At 36.0% G+C, this 22,154-nt stretch overlaps 1 protein-coding gene across 2 annotated transcripts in view; it reads left to right on the top strand.

Moving 5' to 3' along the window:
• The window catches only part of LOC148953129 (hypoxia up-regulated protein 1-like), a 70,862-nt gene that overhangs the window by 18,324 nt on the left and 30,384 nt on the right, over positions 1 to 22,154 (top strand). For both annotated transcript variants that reach the window (XM_089088311.1, XM_089088310.1), the window contains exons 4-8: positions 3,046 to 3,300; positions 7,302 to 7,459; positions 10,585 to 10,852; positions 17,333 to 17,900; positions 20,357 to 20,504. In XM_089088311.1, coding sequence (XP_088944437.1) covers positions 3,046 to 3,300; positions 7,302 to 7,459; positions 10,585 to 10,852; positions 17,333 to 17,900; positions 20,357 to 20,504 — 1,397 coding nt within the window. The remainder of the gene's footprint in view (positions 1 to 3,045; positions 3,301 to 7,301; positions 7,460 to 10,584; positions 10,853 to 17,332; positions 17,901 to 20,356; positions 20,505 to 22,154) is intronic.

Here is a 22,154-nt window from a genome sequence, read left to right as displayed (position 1 = left end):
AAGGGTGGACTTTTTGATCCTTGATGAATTCTAAAAGGCTAAGGGTATGAAGGTGAAATTCAGGGAATGTTGAGGGGGTTGAACTAAACCGAAGCACACTATGTGCATCCATGTTACCAAAAGGACGCATATGCAGTAACTTAGGAACGTCTGAGGGTATTAAGTTGAAAATTTCAGGTCATTTTGAGGAGGATGTTGGAAAGTGATCGTAAAGCTACAAGCCTTCCTCTCATGACCGATTTAGCTGTCCTCCCCCAAACTTGTTTGATAATTTTGAGGTAGTTTTTTTCGAAATAGTCTAAAGGTCAAGCAACTATGCCTCCGTGGATGACATGACCCCCCCCCCCCCCCCTCCCTCCAGTCCCCGGGGTAAAGGCTCTATGAAATGCATGTCGCCTGTTGTTCATATGTAGGGTTGGTTTTTAGGAAAGGGTGGTATGTTTGATCATGGGTGTCCTTAAAGACTTAGAGTATTAAGGTGTCACTTTAAGTCATATTTTTGGGGGATGTCAAATAAAGCAAAACTCACCAAGTGCACGCTGGTTGTCAAAAGGGTGTGTCATCAATGTCTCAGGAACAGTTAAGGGTATTAAGTTCAAACTTATAGGGCATATTGAGGTGAATATAGAAAAGTGACGGAAGGACAACCCAGCCCCCCTCGCCTTACCCTCATAGCCCTTCGGGAAAGGGTTTTAAATTATGCCATTTGCCCATTGTATGTATATGGGATTAATCTTAAGAAAGGGCGGACTGTTTAATCCTGGTGGGTCTGAAAAGGCTAAGGGTGTTAAGGTGAAACTTCAGGGAATATTGATCTAAATCAAAAGACACTATGTGCATCCAGGTTATAAAAATCACGTATCTGCAATATGCTAGGAATGGCTAAGGGTATTAACATGGAACTGTCGGGACTGCTACTACTATTACAAATACTACTTTAATTGTGAATTTGACTACTTGCGACTGCAGTTACATGGAACTGTGACTACCTGCGACTGCAATGCGAATTACTTGCTACTGAGATTGTGACTAATCGCGAATGTTTGTGACTGCGTCTAATTAAGACTGTGACTACTTGCGACTCCGACGGGGACTACTTGCTACTGCGACTACTAACGACTGCAACTGCAACTACTTGTGATTGCGACTGCTACTTCTACTCCGATTGTGACTGTGACTGTTACTGCTGCTAATATTACTACTACTACTACTGAACTAAATCAAAAGACCTCAAGTGGATCCACATTGTCGAAAGGTCCTATCTGCAATGTCTCAGAAGTGGCTAAGGTTTTTAAGTTGAAAATTTCAGGGAATATTAAGGCGGATGTCGAACTAAATCAATAGACTTGTATGTGCGTCCAGGTGCTCAAATGGCGTATCTGTAGTATCTCAGGAACTGCTAAGGGTATCAAGTTGAAAATTTTTGAGGATGTTGGGTGAGGTGCTGCATTGTATCAAATGACACTAAGGGTATCCAGGTTGTCAAAGAAGCGTATCTATGTTGATCTCATGAATGGCTTCTCGTATTAAGTTGAAACTTCCAGGGTACAAAACAGCATATCTTCAATATGTCGAGAACATTTAAGGGTTATTAAGTTAAAACTTTGAGATCGTGTTGATGCGGGTGTTGAACTTAAAGACACTATTGGTATCCCAGTTTTCAAAAGGACGTATCTACAATATCTCAGGATAGGCGAAGAATATTAAGTTGCAACTTTCAAAGAATATCAGTTGGAATGTTGAACTAAATTAAAAGACACCATCCAGGTCGTAAAAATAGCATGTCTGCAATATCTCAGGAGAAGTTAAGGTTATTAAGTTGAAACTTTCAGAAAATGTTGATGGGGATGATGAACTTAATCAAAAGACACTGTATGCATTGCAATTGTCAAAAGGGCATACCTGCAAACTCTCAGGAACGGCTAATGGTACTTAGTTGAAACTTTCAAGAAATATTGAGGAGGAAGTTGATCTAAAAGTTGAACAAAAAATAATGTGTGCATCCAGAATGTCATTTAGTGTGTGCAATATCTCAGGATCCAGAAGGGTATTAAGTCAAAATTTCCAGGTAATTTTGAGGCGGATATTAAAATATATTAAAAGATGCTATTTACACCTATGTTGTCAAAACGGCGTATGTGAAATTTTTTCAAGGACGGCTAGGGTAGGCTCTTAAGTTTGAGCCTACAGGGAATTTGGAGAGGGACGTTGAAACTCAATAAAAACACATTATGTGCATCGAGGTTGTCAGAATGGCAACTTTCCCGTGAGCAAACGCTCACGTCGAAGTCACAAATGAAGAATTTAAAGAGTCATAAATAAAGAAAGCTGAGTGATTTGTCATTTCCATTCATACGTATAATTTTTTTTTTACATTCTCCCGGGAGGATTCTCTCGAGCATATTATATATAAATTATTGTTGAATCTGAATCTTAGTTCAAGAACCGTTCCAAACCTTGATTTCAGATTGAACAAGATTTATAAATAATTATACCGAATGCAATCAGAGTCAATGCTCAGATCCCCTTCTGCAACTTAAGTATCTAAATTACAATCCGGTATTTTAATTCTTAAGTTGAAAACCTGAAAACTGGAGAAATATTCATTATACTAGCCAATAATAAAACTTTGGAAGTAAAAATGAACGGAAACTAATTAAAAAAAAAAAATTCCAGAAAAGAAGTTTTTAAAGAAAAGTAAAGAACCATATTAAAACTTAAGACGAGCGGAAATATCTTTCAAAGAATAATTATAGCCCAAAACGAACAGAAATTACTACACACAAGAGTTTGGCTACTGCCCCCCTCCTAAAAGAAAATCTTCTTAAGTCCATTGTGTCCTCATTCTTCCTCACTTGACAGTTGTTTTTTGTTTTGTTTTTTAAATACGCTTATAGATTTTCGGTTACTATGGGCTAGGGTTCGTGCTTTACTAGGTTGCCCCTAGGAAGGCACCCATGATCTGCTAATATAAAATGATTATCGTATTAATTACGATAATCATCGTAATTATCGATGATTATTGTATTAATTTTGTTTTTCAAGGAAATGTTTCCATATCATGAGATTGTACCTCATGCAGAACGTCAAACTGTGATGTTCAAGCACGAATCTGGAGAATTGTTTACAGTGGAGGAATTAGTTGGCCAAATTCTTGCCAAAGCTCGCGACTATGCGGAAGTGTTTTCTCAGCAAGTGCCAATTAGAGAAGCAGTTATTACTGTTCCACCGTACTTCGATCAAGCTGAAAGAAGGGCTATGATGAAGGCTGCTGCCATTGGTGAACTCAAAGTGCTTCAGGTATGTAAGAGTTTTTTGCTATATCTGATCATTAGCGTTTATTGCTGTGATGCTATTGACAACTTTTGGGATTATTCTTTAGGAGGTTTCGATAAAAAAAGGTGGCTATGTAAGAAGTATAAGAATTATAGTTGCATTAGCAGGATTGCTGCTTGGAATTTCTTCATCTCCAAATGACTTTGTTTCAACTGTACGTGCCTCGTTGGGGAATCAAATAAATCGTTTTGTGACAGGGATATAGTTATGTCAAGCATATTTTTCGTCCCTGTTAAATCTGCAGACGATTGCTTTCTTCACTGAACTAACACTAGTGACTTTAATATTGGCAGCTGCGGCTGATTTTAAAGTATTCTACCATTTTTTAAACCTATACATGTTATTTTATTACTTATGAATTATCTCCTGAAACTGAACGGATCACTAGGCACCTGCCTAGTGCTTTGTTTTTGTTTATTTCATTTAAATTTCAATATCATTATTCAACAAAAAAAAAACTGAGCACAACCCGCATCCTTTCCAGATACAAGGGTATGAAATAGAGGAGGGATATGCAAATAAATCCACAAAAACTACAACAAAAAAAGAATTTTAAATTAACTACACCATCAGTATGTTGTAAACTTTGGAAGTGGGTTTTTTCTTTGGCCATTAAATTACCCACAGTAGTCACAGTAGACAAATTTTACGATTGAAGTGGGATTAAAATCCTGACTTGAAAAATCAAAATTCAAAGGGACATTTAAACCTTTACTTCTTATTTCTTTGAAGAAGGATGAAGCAATATCTTTATCAAATTCAGGCTCTGAAGGATCTAAAATTGGAATTGCGCTTATTTTAAACGAGAGAAAAAAAATATTAGTAACACAAATTAATTAAGTCAACGCTGTAAAAACTAGGAGAAATCGTTATTCAACACTCCTAACAGATTTCCTACTCGCGTGCGAACTTAAAATGCATGACTTACTTTCGTAAATTGTCCTTCGACGTTCTTCACTTTTTCTCAAAAACTGGAATCTGGAGCGGGAACCTGGAACGTGGAACTGAAGCTGGAACCTGGAACTGAAGCTGGAACTGAACTTGAACCTGGAACTGAAGCTGGAACCTGGAACTGGAATCCTTGACGATGCAAACGGCAGCAATTTTTTTTAACTTCCGACGTCAAACGATGAAATGTTTTTTTAGCACGTACCAATAATACAATTGTGCACGAGCCGACACGGCTTTCAGTGGATAGTCACTACGCCACAATTACAGCTGACACAGATGAACTTTATCAAAATTGGAAGGCAAAGAAACTTACTACGACACTGTAGGTGATGGGCCTCAAAAGAGAATGTTAACTTGATGTGTAGCAACCGCAGATTGAAATGGTAAGAACTGTAATCCTCTCCGGCAAAAACCGCTGCACCACTTTGTAAACTTTCTGGATTCACTTCTCTGTAAAGTGTGACTTCTTCTCTTTGGAGTGTTATGGTAGCGTTGGCCTATTATCTGGGTTCTACAGGTGGAGGATGTCTAGAATCTCTAACCATCACATAGTTTATGTTTAGAGTGTAAAATGTTTATTTATACATGTAATACAGTGAATGTACATATGGCGAGGACAGATACAGAATTCGAACTGACTCAAATATTCTAAATTGGTAACTTATATTCAGCACAATATGCAGATACACAACCGGACATTTGACAGAACTGTTCTATTTTAATCTGTCAACTTCCAGGGATTACAGCAAATATTCAAAATTAATATAGTTATCAAGGAAATGGGATTTGACTAGGAAATGGACTTTTAAAAGATATTCTGACGATGTGCAAATTTTTCTATTAGGTGTAACTATGCGAATTTTATGCGAACTTAGCGTGACAATATAAAAGATCTTGAAAACTCCGGGGAAAATCTGTAAACTTTGGAAGTGGGTTTTTTCTAGGTTGAAACCTATAATTAAATTCTAAGTATCTGTCAAAAGGACCATTTCCTAGTCAAATCCCATTTCCTTGATAACTATATTAATTCTAAATATTCTGTCAAAAGCTCTTTTAAATATCTAAAAATACTGTTGCAAAAAAGGTAATATTTATAAAGAGCTTGATTTTTACAATTGGTTAAGTGTGCTAATGCCTGACTAGGGTCTAGTGAATTTCTCAGGCTGGTCATAGACTGTGTTATTAAACTTTTCAGTTATGCATCTTAACATGGGCAAAGTGGAAATAGGTCTATAATTTGGCGTACTGATCTACTCATCGCCCATAAATAGAGGAGTCACATCAGCCTTTTTAAAACAATAAGAGAAAATTCTTTCTTTAGTCAATCAATCCCACAAAATTTTCCAGAATTTTTGATAAACAATTTATTACTTTTATGTTCAATTAATCAGTTCTTGATGAGCTTGATTTCATATTAAGGACAATTTTATCAATCTGTACACATCTTTTTGGAACCAAATGAAGCGAAATATCAATATCCGTCAGTACACAAAAAAACTCACAAGATGTATGTGTCCTGGTGGTTGAATATTTGATAATAGATTTGGTCCTATGTGAGCAATATTCACACAAAGCTCCAAAAATCTTACCAGGATCTACCAGGATTGCTAGCTTTTTGGACCATCAATGACGTTTCTAATAATCCACCACGCCTCCTAGGAGAACTTTCATCTTGTTGAAACTTTGAATGATAATATTTCTGCATTTCAATTCTTAGAGCGCCATTTAAAACATTTCTATACCTTTTATACGCTAATATAGGCTCTTCACTTTTATCTCTGTGCATACGCTTAAATAAGAAATTTCGATGATGGAATAGACAATGCTAAATTCTTTTTTTTCCATGTCTTTCTAGGAGCGTCATTAAGGCTAAATGACGTTAGCTTACCAGTACAGTGTTCCTAAAAAGATTTTTAATCACAGATACATTTTTTATAAACAGTATCTGCGGGATATTTGCTTTTCTTGTTTAATTCAAAAACTTGCAAGTAAGCTGTTATAGTCTGAAGGTAATGGCAAATTTACTCCATGATTAAAACATTTGAATTCTAGTTTTGACGCTTTGACATTGAAGAGTTTGCCGCGAAAGGGAAACAATCGCTTGGACAGCAGAAAAGTTTCGAAGATGTAGAATTTGAGACTATACTATCACGCTGTGGAACATATCTGCCGAAATAGTTGAACTAAATAAACTTGGCTCGGCCAAACCTTTTTCAAAGTTTTCTTGTTGAAATTGATGAATAGTTAAACCACATTTATTAGTCAACTTTAGTGTAATGAAGTGTAACTTTTAAAGAAAATTAGAGGCAATAGTGCTATTTGTTTGTCTTTAATCAGGATTCCAACCTAATAAGTGTAGATTTTCGTGGATGTCAAGTTCAATCCAGCTTTCGCCTATGAATGCTTCGAAAATGGATTTTGTGGACAGTCATTAACGTTAAATTTGTTTCGAGGAACATATATAGAAACGCAAAAAAATAAGTGAATTTATGGAAAATTCAAAAATAAATAGCTAAAAATGTCGAGTTCTTTTGGGTGGAGGGGTGTATGGGTCTAAAGTCCCCTTCTCTCTTTATCCTCTGTCCATGCTCCTACCTTAGATCGAAGTGTGTGTCTATGATGCGTTTGGAATGGTTCCTTGTCAGTTTGAAAAATCAGTTGTGGAAACTGTTTTTTGCCATTAGTTACAGTCTGCAGCACAATATTTTCCCGTACAATACTAAATGATGATGGTTACGGTACTAAACTCCACAGTTTCATAGCCCTATTTACTCATTTTATCTGTCATTTTCAGAGAACGAATACAAAACGATCTTTCAAAGGATCAGTCGTATTTAAATGCTAATATTTTAGTGAAATGTGTGCTATGCATCTGTCGATTTTGCTGCCAGTTTTAAGTGAGTGTCAACGCGTATGCTCCTTAAAGTTATGTGCGCTGTGCTTGTTTCTATTTTTTCGCATTATTTTTCCTTGAGTTTTGTTTTATTCATTTTTTTGTTTAATTATTTTTATAGCTAGTAAACACAAATGCAGCAATTGGCCTAAACTTTGGCATATTCAGAAGCAAAGAATGGAACGACACTGCCAGATACTTTTTGTTCTACGATATGGGGGCTTCTAGTACAGTTGCATCTGTTATAGCTTATCAGACAGCTAAAACAAAAGAAAGAGGGTGAGGTTTCAACAATATCTCTTTTATTTAAGATCTTTCGCCAGCTTTTCATCTGTAGTTTTCCTTGAATTAAGTTACAGTAGATACTATTGTGGATGAAAAGTCTTAGAAAGAGAGTGAAAGAAATAGTAGGTCCAAATTGAATGAAGAAATTAATACAAACGACTTGATTCAAAGGGTGCATCCCACTCATTCCTCTAAGTAGCTAAGTTGCCACTTATCCTCCTTAAAAATTATTAAGAACCGTTTCGTTTCTGAAACGTTGAAAAGATAGCCGCGAAGTAAACTTGTGTGTTGGAATTTGAGTGTAGGGGTAAATTAAAAGTACTGCAAAAATTAGATGAGAAACTAAATAATGAAAAGAGGATAAAACAGAAAAACAGGATTATTTTAACATTGAAGGAAGGGGTCTTCTGGACCGTGCTTCCTGGCTAGGCGTCTGTCTTGAAGTGAGACGAGTTTCCTAAATACTTGATCGAAAACAAAACTTGCCTGGGAAGTTGAAGAGGACTGGTGCTGTTAGATCCTACTACTACAAACTGATTTTAGCTTTAAGCCGCTTGTGGCTCTATTGTTAGTAATTCAGTTGAGATATGGCTCTTTTACGGACGAAGTGGTTTATATCATGGGGTATTATTGGGAATGCTGAGACGGATATATAGAATGATTGGCAAAATAACACCTTTTCTATTATAGAATAAGGGGCCCCTATTCCTGTAGAGGAGGGGGTATAATCTTCATAGCGTGCATGTTTAGGTCAAAGGTTTCCAAATTTTTGTGGATGGTCTTTTCGATCAATTTGTGGGGGTTAATGTGAATTACAAAGCAATAGGCGGAGATTCATCAGAACACAAATTACTTTCATTGAAATGCAAAACATGCAGAACGGGGTTTTTCTCATGAAGTAAATACTGAGGTTAAAACTTAAAATAAGTAGAAACTACGTACACAGAACGATTATTGATTATAGCATGGAAAAATTACTCTAAATATTAGGAGGTCACCCATAAACCTCTTGTTTTTCACATTGATTGATCAGGTGAAGCCCCCCCCCCCTCTGGCCCCCTGTCCTCAACACAGTTTACTTTTTTTTCCGTCGTCTCTTAAATTCATACGAATCTTTGGACCTGCCACTGTTGCTTTATGCTTAAATTTAGCCTGGACTAATCTGGCTTTTTTGTTTTCGGTTTCTTCTTTCGTGATCGTATTGAAGAAGTTATTTTGGAAAATTAAGGAGGGTGCCAACGAGTCTTTCCATTTCCTCCGGACTTTTTAAGTAGCAAAAGAAAGCTTAGTTCAGTGAGGCACTGTATTTGTGGATTTGATAATATTTCCTTTAATTAAGAAAAGGAGGGCCAATGGTTTGTACTGAAAAAGTATAAATAAAAAGCGACATATTCCAATAGAAACTAAAAAAAAGAATTTTGGTAACTCAAATTTTGATATAATAACAAGAATCTATTTCTCACGGTATGATCTCAAATATGCAAAATCCTTTAAGTTTGAAGTTACCCATCAAAAGTTATTAGCATAAGAAATTTGGTCCTAAAAAAGGAGAAAACACCCCAAAAAGGGGGGCGTTCTTGACGAAAATTACACCGTTTTTTTCCGATAAGGATAGTTGTGGATGCGGTTGTTTTTTTCTTGTGTAATCCTTTTGCACCTGAAGGAAAACTGGTTTTAGTACAAAATCGGAAGAGTGCTCATTCGAACGGAAAGCGAAAGTTTTAGTGCCTTTTTGAAGTTACAAAACAAGATCTCACCACGATAGAATAGCGATTTATGCTATTTTATGGCATAATGTAACAAATCGATGATGTTGAGTAAATTCTGAATATTTGAATGCTATATCGAAAAGTTGTTTTTACTATTCCCAAGTTTCGGAGGCCAATATGCAGTATGGTGGTGCATTCGTCCCTAGACGCTTATGTTTTTTATACAAAATTAACAGCTAATATAGAGGCAGTTCTTCTTTAGCTTCATTGGAGCGATTTAGTTTATTTGAGGCTTCATTGGTGTATGTAGGGTAGTGCGCATCCACTTTTATATAGTTGCGCATCCATTTTTATAAGGGAAGTCAGTAGATATTCCTGTGGGTAGACAGGGAAGGGGGGATACCTGATGCCTTAAAAGTTGTATTTAAGTATAGAAACGGGGGGTCGGGGATTCATCCTAAATTCCTTATCTCTCAAGAATATACTTGGAATAAGGTTGAAAAATGTGAAAAGGCTAAACCTGTACAGACGGAAGGGGATTTGTCGGTTATATCCTAAGACTAAGATTTGTTCGAAAAACACCCTGGGAAGCGTGAGCAATTTCAGCCCAAAATTTTATTTTTGACATTTTGGCATTTTACCTACATTTTAAAGTGCGTGAAAAAACATTTCTATTGCAGTTTATGATTATAAGTACTTGAAAGTACCAAAATTATTTAAGGGGAAATTGCAGATGAGGGATTTTTCATTGTCATGAAAAGTTGTTGAGTTTGGAAATTTTTTCTAGCCTTAATGTTGAGCCAAAGTTATGCCCCAGGAAAATGTTTTCAGGTTAAAAAATAAGACTTTTAAAAAAATGCAAAACACTCAATAGGGTTGGAAGTACCCGAATCGGGTATTATTTTTTGTTTTTTTTTAAATCTTTTTAAAGCTTTTGTCCCTGTGGGACAAAAGCCAAGTTGCATTTCTAGTTTTATTTCGCTTATTTTTTGTAAGTGGACATGGACTAACTTTTAGTTTAAAAAACGGATTCTAACTCCATGTTTTGTTTTCGAAACGGTGAAGGGAGCTTAGACAGAGTTTAATGATCCTTTATATGACTTCGATTTTGTTTACTTTGATTCCTATTAAGGGATCGAAGTGAAACATTGTAATTTTTTTCTTTTTGAGTTGATTTTGGCCTATTTCAAGGAAACTAAGCCAATAAGTAAAAGTCAAAATTTGTAACCTTGGGCTGAGCTTATAATCACTGGGGCTGAACCCTTGTTTCTGGGCCGGAGAGACGCCAAGGATATGTACATATATATTCTTCTTTTTCTCTTAAATATCACCTTTTCAATAAGAAATACTGTATATATGTAAAAGTTAAAAAAAATGTGTTACCACTGCATGAAATATTACAATTTTTAGGTACTCTGAGACGAATCCCCAACTAGCTGTTGTAGGCGTGGGATTTGATCGAACCCTTGGTGGATCTGAAATCCAGAGAAGACTTCAGTTACATTTGGCTAATGCATTTAATGAGATGAAAAAGACTGAAAACGATGTAACGAAGAATCCTCGAGCTTTTGCAAAGCTCTTCAAAGAAGCTGGGCGCGTAAAAAATGTCCTGAGCGCAAATGCTGAACATTTTGCACAAATAGAAGGTCTTTTAGACGAAAAAGACTTTAAACATTTAGTAAGAACATTTTTTATTTGCTAATGTAATCTACAGAAAAGCAGAATGATAAATGGATTTAAAGAAGTATTGTAAAATTATTCTGTTGTAAAATACTAACTCAACAAAGTAGTAATCCTAACCTAACAAAAAAAAACTATTAAATTATAGAGAAGAAAGAAAACTAAAGGGTACTTTTTAATTAAACGAAACACTTTCAAGAATTACGCTTAGGTTAGATCTCAGAGAACCAGTTTCATAGCCATAAAGACAAGTTATACAAAGACAGGTGATACAATGCATTGGACTTGTATGTTTGGGCTATATATTAGCACATTAGGGGGGTGGATAAGGTTAGGTTAGAGGCGCTTTCCAAATACTTTACCCCCACCCGCTAATGTTCAAATATATAGCCCAAACTATATTATTATATAAACTAAAGGTTATATTTCATTAGGACTAACGTAACTTGGGTGTGTTTCGTTTAATTAACAAGTGCTAACTAAAGACAAACACTCCCACAGGTTTTTCAGCCAACTTCGGGCCGATTGAAGCAAAGATAAATGACAATTAAAATGGCATAAGACAATCGTTACCAGGCCTGGGCATCAACCTTGCAGAGCTCTGGAGTCATGATCAGATTATGATTGCTATATTGATTACTAAAAGGGTAATACAAAAGGACTTCAGAATTGGTGTTACGATCATTACTAGCTATAAAAAAAAGAAACATCCTCTGTCTCCAGTTGCCTTCAAACTTTTAAGTGGAACTGGATTTCATTCAAATTTCACTTGGCGGGATTTGTTCAATGAGGATCCAAGCTATTTTTCTGGCCAAAAGGAAGAGGTGGAAAGATAATTCTTATGGACGGAGGAGTTGGTGAGGGCGTGACGTAGGCCAGAAATTGTTTCAATTTCGTCCAAGCTCTTAGAGCTGGCAAGTCTTGCCTAAAGCAAAAATGCGTTTACTGTTTGCGTTGAGACTGAAAATGCAGTAAAACTTTTGGCAGCCTTGAACCGTCAGGTTTTATATTAAGCTTGAAATATCTAGATTTTAATATTATCTGCAAAGCTTAAAAGGACGAAGACACGCCCGAAATGCTTGCTTTTAAGCGGTACCAAATTTTTAAAGAGGTTGGGTGTCGATGAGGATCAACGTAATATACATCGAAGATCAAGCTGACAAACTAAATTTCATGACTTTGAACTGGGATTACCACCTGAATGCTCGTAAGATAGTGGAGAAGTTAAATCTGTTGAAATCAGTGTATAATTGTTTTGGGAGCAACGATACATAATTACAATAGTGTGCCGATTCACTCAGCATCAAAACTGCTTCCTCTTTTTTTATATCCCCGTCTTTTTTTACTTCTTTTTTTGTGTTTTGGTAGAAGAGGTGGACATGATGTCGTCTCGAAATAACGGATGCAGTCTGAATGGGCCCAATGGGCAAGGCTGTGCAGGTATAAGTGAAACTGCCGTTAATGGTGTATTGATGCAGGAAAAGTGTCTTCCTTGATGTTGCATTGACACATCTTCCTTGATGCTGTTGGCATGTCTTCACTAAATATCGCTTTCTTTCTGATAGACGATACAAATGTAATATCGCCTAACAAAGGAGACGACCCCCCTCCCTCCTAAGGATGAATCTGAAGGATCCCTTACCTCCTAAAAAAAAAGAATAAGTTTCTTTATGTTTCCGACATAACTTAACAAAAATCTTGGCTGTTTGACAGTTTGAATATTGTTTCCACTTTATCCGCTCAGGAAACTGTAATTACCACCACTTGAAAAGTTACGACTCATATTTGAAATGGTGTAATTAGCAGTAAGTTATGAAAACCAATAAAGTTGAACTGTAAAAAGATTTTTTACTTGCAGTCAAAAAAAAAAACATGATTGAACTCTCAAAATTATAAATATTGAATTTGAATACAAGTCCTGATTGTGATACGGATTTTTACATTTTGATTTTAAATACTATTTTTTACTTTTGTTTCCTATATAATTTGCTACCATCCCAATTTCCCAGTTATAGTACAGTTAATCTAAATTAATTTTAGGGGTTACCTCAAAAAAATTGCAATAATTTTGATTTTGGTATCATTTGAACCGTAAAAAGATTTTCTACAACATATAACGAATTGGCCAAAATCGATTGAGGCAAAATTGACGTTTTTTCGTCTTTTCTTCTAAAAAAACGACAAAAAAATTAACTTGTACTTTTAAAAAGTCGGTGATAGGAAAATCTGGTACATAGATCATGAATATAGACTCAGTTCAGTGTTTTGACCATCCTTGTGTCGTTTGCCTCCCCCCCCCCCCACACACACACACAGACACACACGCGCGAGAGATAAAGCGTGCATTGATATGCGTTGGATATTACACGAAGTCAGATACACACAAGAGAAAATTTACATTTCTTATGCCGAAATACTAGGAAAAAGTCGTGTTATAGTATATTGCGTATTTTGCCCCCCCCCCCCCCATGTACACGCTATCAAATAAATGGTTATGCACATATTTCAAAATTGTCCTGAATTTGCAATGTTCTTCACCGCTCTCGATAAGAAATTATTCAATAGATGCGGTGATGCGCAAGAACAAGCTGACCCATTTTGCCCACATTCGAGTTTGAAAGAAAGTGTAAGCAGTACGCTTGCTGATCAATTTTGGCTTCTAATTAACTTTTTAGTTACAATATTTAAGGTAGATTTTGTCTTGCTGAAATCAGAGCATAGCTAAATAGTAAAAGGACGTGATGGGTATGTTTTACTATGAGCCATCAAAAGTAAGGATACATTTTATTGTCAATAAGTACGGCTTCTCTACTAGAATGATTGAAATGCACGGGGGATAACCGTAACTTTATAAGTATACATACGGTATGACAAGAATGTCTTGTGAAACTGTTAAAAGTATCTTGTTCTTACTCTAAAGCGATCAGCTTCTAAAACACGTGAAACCTGGTTTTAAATAGGGGAGGTCGGAGTTGAACCGGACACTCAATTACTCAGACACCATTGGTGAAAAATTCTACAAAAATTAATAAGAGTGCCATCTAGCATTCATGTCTCAAAGAAGAATTCCTACTTGGGTTGATTGATCCTTCCAAAAGTTAAACTGCAAAAACTGTTTTATGTAGGTCAATTTTTTCTGGCACCTTGAATATTGGTGTCTGGAAACTTCATTTGCAAACAATTTCCTACATGCTTCCCTACCTCCAGCAGCTGATCACAACTACACGAATTCGGCGAGGCCGTACCTACAGCAGATGAACAGGCTTGAACATACAAACCCAACACTTTTCCAGTCTTTCAAAAAAAGCTTACGCGTTGTGAGAAGTTCGGACATATTTTGGGCCGGTTTATCTACAGATTTGGTCATAGAACAAGAACTGATGAGAAGTCTGAAAACGGCAATCAAATTGACTAAAGGTAAGGGAATGACGGAAGTACAGAGACCTCTGTGGGTAATGGGACGTCCAGCCTGTGCTCACGTTAATCTTCTGATGCAAGAGCTGACGGATGTTATGTATCACACAAGCAACCAACACAAAGAATCTGGTATTTGAAGGCAGCAGAGGGACTGTAAAGACACAAATTGTTATTGATTTTGTCGAACAGTCGTTTCCTTCAGTGGGTGATCGGTTATCGCTTCAAAGTCTTGCTACTGGCATTACTGCTGCAAAAAACGTGAACGCCGACAAAGCAGTGGAAGTCGGGACGAAGATTCTTGATGGAATGGTAGGAAAACTATGAATGAGCATTCGTTCAAACGGAAGGGTCATGCAGTCTTTATGACGGCGAAGCAAAAAAAAATAGGGGAAATCCACGTTTAGACCCTTCATTGCTGTTTCAGCGTCTTCTAAGTGTATCCAAAAGACTGAATATGGACGAAGAATCTTCATTTGAATATGAACTTTGCTCATATCTTTCGTCGCTATTTCATGATTCTGGCACGTTCCGAAAGCCAAATAAAACAAGAGCTAGTAAAAGCTATCAAGCGAACTTCAGAAATTGATACTACTGGGAAAAAGCATAGTCCGAATTACACCTAGGTCTTAGACGGGGTGCTGGGCGAAGAAAGAAACATATACGGAGATCTTATACCGATACTGGAACTATATATTGGCCAGATATCCAGACGCCATTATTGTCTTTGATGGCTACGATATCGCTGCCTCGACAAAAATTCCGTTGGTTTTGAATTGAAAATCAAGTATTTTTCAGTAGGCATCAAGACATGGTTAACTGTAGAAAAAGCCAAGACAGATAGTCCGAGTATTTGAGACAAATGTTTAAATGGCACGGGTAAACGGCGGGAGCAAGTAAGCATCTCAAGTGAAACCGTGTCACTGGACGGGAAATACTGTTTAGCCCAGAAATGAGATCGACGACCAAAAAAGAGGAATTTCTTTCGTGCAAAAAGAATAAGGCATGTTTTGTTTAATGTACTTTCTGATTATTTACGAGGCAAAGGTCTGAAAACCATCCAAGCTAAAGCTGATGCTGACTTGCTGATTATGCTTACTGCGATTGAGTCTTCCAAGACTCAGGATGCTGTAGTTATCGGTGACGATATTGCACAGTGAGCCTAAACCAACCGCTTCAGGTGGAACTTGGGGTATCGAAGCCATTGTTAAGAAAATTGGTACTGAAACCTGCAAACTGCTTCCTTTTGCTCACGCAATTCTTGGATGCGACACAACTTCCCGTCTACATGGACTTTGCAAAGGGTTTGCGTTTAAACGGCTGATAGACAGCGAACAGTTTAAAGAAAATGATCCAACGTTTTCTAGAGTTGATGCTTCAAAAGAAGAGATCAAAGCAGCGGGATAGGCTGTACTTTCTATATTATACGGTGGAAAATCTACTGACAATCTTGACAGTTACCGACACCAAGTCTTTCAGCAGAAAGTAGCAACGTCTACAATTTTCATTCATCCCCAAGATCTACCTCCTACTTCAGCAGTTACGAAATTTCACTGTTTCCAAACCTATCTTCAAGTACAAGATTGGATTGAGCTTCCAAGCTCTGCCCTTGATTCTGAGAACTGGGGATGGAGACTGACGAACGGCATTCTTTGCCCTATCCTCACGGGTCTTCTAGCGGCATGGACATGTCTTCTTTTCTGCTTTAGCAGTCCAATTTTTTCCTGTTTGAATTCAACTTTGCGTAATGCTGTTCTCAGATCTATATCGACGCTTGATTTATTGGCGGGAGAAGGGGGGGATGGAAACCGAACATGAATGTTCAAAACAAAGTGCATATTCGTGAACTACGTACCAGATTTGCCTCTTACCGACTTTCTATACGTGCAAATTCAAGTTGTTTTAAAAATTCGTCATTTTTTTAAGAAAAGAAGAAAAACGGTCAATTTCACCTCGTTCGATTTTGGCCGATTTTTTTTATGTAGTAGAGAATGTTTTTCTGGTTCGGATGATACCAAAATCAAAACTTTTGCAATTCGTTTGAGGTTAAACCTTATGACTTAAAACTTATGAGGTTAAAACTTATGACTAACGTAATGACCGTACTATTACGCTTTGGAACTGGCATATCTGTTGCATTTTAAAACTAATGGTGTGCATATTGGAAGTCTATCGACTCCATCCTTTTTGTGCCGTTTAAAGTTTACGATAATGCCACCAGCTTATAATACTAGTTCGTAACTCGTTTAATTGGTTGACTTACATTGGCACTGACTCCTAAACACCTTTCAAGAAACTTGACTATAGGCATTGCTTTAACTCTTTAATGATGCCTATATGCTTCAGTGCCTGCGAATGCGCGATTGAAAAAAAGACAGATACAAAAAAAAACATTAAGTTTTTGTATTCATTTAATAAGAAGCTTCGTCTCCGTAAATTCAATGAATTTTTCTAACTGCTGAGTAAATGCTCATTTTTTTAGTTTTTAAGAGTTAATCTTAAGTCTTAAAAACGTGTTATTCTGTGTAGTTTATATGTAGCTTCCCCCCGAAGGAAGCGATTTTACGACGGTACTGCAGCTGTAGCTTTCAAAGAAAGGACCAGATATTTATATCATTAGATTCATTAATCGAATGTCTATCCATTTACCGAACCAGAATTATGATGTTACATAGATTTTTTTTTCTTAGAGAAGGATCGAAATTTGCTTGAAAAATAGGAAAATTGTCCCTTTTTAACAACTTTCAATTAACTATTAACATATCTTAAATTACAAACACCATGTGCGCTGAACTCTGAAAATATAATACTATAGGTAGGTGAACAGACCTGAGTCTCAGTCATAGAATGCTTGCAAAATTTTCGTCTTTCAATGATATGCTAAAATCGTAAGAAAACAGAAAAGTAAATACTAAAAATTGCAGAGGGAGTATAAACCTTAAATTGTTCAAACATAAGTCAGATCTGAGCTCCACATTTTTATTTTAGGCTTTAGTTACTTCAACAATTTTTAATCTTTTCGTTTTTGATCTTTTGGTTTGAACTTTCATTTGATCTATTCAAGGTGACACGAACTCAGCTTGAAGAACTGTCAGCTGATCTATTAGATAGATTGCAAGAACCCCTTCTGCAAGCTCTGGAAACATCTGGACTTACTCTAGATAGGATTGAACAAATAATTTTAGTTGGAGGAAATACTCGGATGCCCGCAGTGCAAGCACGCTTGATTGGAATCACCGGCCGTGAATTGAGTAAGAATATTAATGCTGATGAAGCATGTGCTCTTGGGGCTGTTTACCGCGCAGCAGATCTAAGCACAGGTTTCAAGGTCAAGAAATTTTTAATTAAGGATTCGATATTCATACCTATTGAAGTAGACTTTGAGCGTCAAGTAGATGAGGAAAAGAAAGGAAAGGCTGTTAGAAGAACATTGTATTCATTCTTGAATCCTTATCCACAGAAGAAGATCTTGACATTCAACAAGCACACGGAAGATTTTGAATTTTATGTTAATTATGCTCCTTCTGAGCAAATGAAACTGAATCCGCCAATTTTGAACATTAGTGTGGTTAAACTGGATGGAGTCAAACGAAGTATTGAAAAGAATACTGAAAGCGGTGCTGAATTTAAAGGTTAGTTGACAGCTAAGTTTTCTCTCAATGATTGGATCGCCAAGTACAAACAATTAAAATATTAGGTGGAAATAGTCTGACAAAAAAAATGTTGGAATATAATACGGATTTTTGACCTGCCGCAAAAATTTTGGAGAATCGAATACAATGTCGCCGTTAAGTCTACTATGCTTATGCTATTGTATAGCAATCACTGGGCCCAAGAACTAAGCTGAATAAGGCTGGAAACACGAAATATCGGTAGATTGACACCTTTGCAAAACTCAGTGGGAAGAGATTTTTCCGTGGGAATTTTTCCGGGGGGGGGCGGGGAGGAATTACATGGGAACAATACTTAATAGAGGAATTTCCTGCAACAAAAAATCTCGTGAGGGGGGGGGGATATTAATCGAAAAGGATCGTACTAAGATCAGTCAGATGGGTTTTAAAGAAGGACTGAACAAAATCGTCCGGTGGACTCCCCTTTGAAGAATCTGGCATTTAAAGAATCCGTCTTCTGGCACCCCTATCGTAAAACTTGTGGCTTTAAGTACCTCTAAGTAACACGGATAATACATGTTTAAAATCTGTTACATTATATATAATAAATACATCAGAATATAATTAGGCTTTTCTTGACCGACCCGTGGATTGGAGGGATCGTTTGCACCTTCAAAAGTCTAAGACTGTATAGTTTCTTCTATATCTGTAAAAATATTATAATGTTGGTCAGGAGTGATGCGTGTGTTACTTCCATAATCCATTGGTAATAAATGAAACAGAATACATCCTAGGTATACCTGTTGTGAGAAAATAAATTGTAGTCTAAAACCGAAGATTTTTCATACCTCTGAATCAGCATAAAAGTCATGGAAGATTTGCTGATTCTTAACCATTTGACTATCAAATTAATTTTTGATAGAAATATTTTTTTGTTTTAAGGTTGATTGGTAACGTTTCATTGAGACGGGCCTTTTTTTTTTTTTTTTTTTTTTTTTTTTTTTTTTTTTTTCTTAACCAGGTTTCATCCTTTTACTTAAATATGTAAGAAATTTTGTGTTTTTCTTGATAAAGAATGTTGCGGTTGTACTTTTTTCAAAGGTACAAATCATTTGTTAAAAGTACAATTTTTGTACTTTTAACAAATCATCACTTAATATTGAGAGGAAATTTCAAGCTCTAGTGCCTTTTTTTCATCTTTCATTTGTTTTTTTCTACCTAATTTCAATCTGCATCCCCAGAATCGACCTTCTCTAGTTCTAAGACAGTTGTAGAAATCATAATATTTTGTTGGAGAGAAATCCTGCTTTTTGCTTTTAAGTGTTTTAATTAATTATCAGGTATGACAAAAAGCCTAGATGCGCTTATAATTGGAAACCTCTGTGAAAAGGTGGAAATCTATCAGTCTAAATTATTGCTCAAGCCATTGTTGAATTATGTAGACCTCTTTAACTTTGTATTTATCATTTGGAGGTGCGAAATGACTCTTATTCGATCATTTTTATTTGGAGCATGAAAAGTTACTATATTTCTTAAAATTGCGAGTTTAATGATATATATTATTTTACTGTCTATATCCCAAGTTTTAATGTATTTACCTTTCGAAGAACAGTAAAAAACAAAAAAGGGATCGTGTGTGAACAAACCAAATCCCTTTAAGAACTGATACAATCAGGATATGCATAGAAATTTGTGTCAGGGTCGGCTTGAATCTGATAGAATGTAAAAACAGACAAATTGTATGACAAAAAGTTTTAAAAATATAGGTCGTTATCGAAAAAACGCCCCTCTTTCCGTTCAAAAATTTCCTCAGTCAAGTCTGAAAATTTTTTAATGTTTTTATATCATGTCTCCCCCCCCCCTCTCCCCCTCCTGTAACAATCAGTTTGACAGATCAATAACAGATAAGATCGATCTTACAAGGGAATTGCACCTAACCACCTTCTCTGATTTAGTCTAATAAATGCGTTTCAATTATATTATAAAACGCTTTAAAAGGTGTAGTCAGTATATTGCAAAATTCGCAAAATAGAGAGCGTAAGAGATTCCAAAGAAAGGGCTAGTGATGTGGCTTTTAATGTACGAATCGTTGATGGAGAACTGTAATTTTTGTTTAGGCCTGCTTGTTCATGAATGTAGTAAATGCGTTTAAGTGAATCTTCCTTTAAATCAGTTTACATTTTCTTCTTAAAAAACAGAACGAATATATTTTGTATTCAACAGTCAAAATATGTGTTTGATTAGGAGTTTTGACTAGAATTTTGAAATATGTAAGTGGACGTAATTGATTTGGTATCTAAGAGACTGAATTACCACAAGTATGGAAAAATAGATTCAGAATGTTCTTAGAATCATTTTGAATAGTCGTCAACCAGATTGATATCGAATCACACTGGAGCAGTGATTATTATTAAGATTATTACTAAATGAATTATTTCGTTCAAAACTACTAATCCTGTCTATCAATTTTATTCTAGGTATTAAAGTCCATTTCAACATAGATGAAAGTGGTATTTTAAATTTGAATTCTGTTGAAAGCACATTTGAAAAGTTAAATCCTGACAACGAGACTGGAAACGCCACCTCTCCTGAAAATCCTGAAGCAAATACAACAAACGTCAATAGGTAAATTTACTCTCTACGTTTTTTTTTTTTTTTTTTTTTTTTTTTTTTTTTTTTTGCAGCCTTGATCGTATGGATGATTCTTTTATATATATCCAAAAATGTTGAGATTCTTCATGACTGTAATTTGATAAAAACGTGATGAAGGGAGGCCGAAATAAGCTTGGGTATTTGATAGAAACTTGGAAAGTAGAATACTAGAAATCAAGGCTATAATTTCCTTGTAAAGCAAGGCTATAATTTCGGAGATTATTACCACAGTAATTGGTCTGGAAGAAATATAAGAAAATCCTATTATAGATTTTCTTGGGATGAATAGGGGTTTAGCCGTAGCTTTCCCTGGTGACGGCCTGGTGCTTACAAAAACTCAAACTCCGTCCTTGCCGGTTGTGATCCTAATGGTAGCAATTTATTTTCTAGATAAATTATTATTTGGTTGTAACTGTTTGGTTTCAAACTTATTAAAAACCAATTTCGTGATATTTGGACTTTCCAGCCGTCATTAAATGTAAATAGAGTAGAGGGGCTAATTGTATGTCAAAATAGGATGAAAAAGGGTTAAGTCATTTAAGTATCATGGGATCAACGCTGATGAATTATTTCTTTCCGTAAATGTTTAGTTTATAATTCTGACAATTTTGTGTGCATGTATGCTTTGCAATCAGTTTTAGTCTTACACTTTTTTTGTATATAACTTAAAAGCTACAATCTTGTTATTACCATGGGCGGCCATAAGCTGAATTTTAGAGGGGGGCTAGCCTAGTCTAATCGGCACTTCCAATGCTGTATAATAGAAATCTCAAAGCAAAAATGTAAGAATATAAGGTGGCATCATTCAGCCGGGGGGGGGGCCTCTGCCCCTCCCCTCCCCCTTCCATATGTGCGCCCATGGTTATTACTATTGTGATTATTTGCAGTTGAATCTTGCTCACAATTTAAGCATGTTGTTTTTATATATTCATTATGCGTTTCCTTGCTCCAACCTCAGAATCCTATACCATTGTTTCATTGTACCATTTCTCATAGATTGTTCGATAACTTATCGCAATAGGTAAAACAAAGAAATGAATCTGAAAATGCAAACCGGTCTATGGTCAGAAAAGGAAACGAAGAGAACAAAAATGAAACGAATATTTCGCCCATACAGAACAAGACGTTCTATACGGTCGAATTATATTTATTTTAGTTAGTCTGTCTTAGTTTAGTTTTATCTATATATTTTTTATTTACATTATTTTAGTTTTAGATTCTAGTTATTTTGTTTTTTTGTTTATTTTTCTTCTTTTTTTCTACGCTGCGTCTTGTTCTGTACGGGTGAAATATTTGTTTGATTTTATTTTCTTCGTTTCCTTTACTGACCATAGAACCGTTTGTCATTTTCAGATTAATTTCTTTGTTTTGTTATGGCTGGTCAGTTCGGCTTTAGATTTTTTATTTATCTTAAGAGGTTCCCTGCAGATAATGCAGAATAAGGGAGTAAGAATCTTTAATTCTTTTATTCTTCGTCCTGTGAAGCATGAATATTTGTCGAGAATTCAATTATAATTTTTTCTGTGTCTGAGTACCCTTGTCGGACAAAGGCCTGCAAGGAGCAATATGGTATTATGATGCTCAGAGTACAACGAACTATTAATCATGCTGAGGCTATGGGGT

Source organism: Artemia sp. Qi Xiang Cuo, chromosome 4 (assembly GCF_049724085.1).
Source record: "Artemia sp. Qi Xiang Cuo chromosome 4, ASM4972408v1, whole genome shotgun sequence".
Lineage (NCBI taxonomy): Eukaryota > Metazoa > Arthropoda > Branchiopoda > Anostraca > Artemiidae > Artemia > Artemia sp. Qi Xiang Cuo.
The sequence above is the reverse complement of the archived record's forward strand: the minus strand, read 5'-3'. Positions and strand labels throughout refer to the sequence as shown.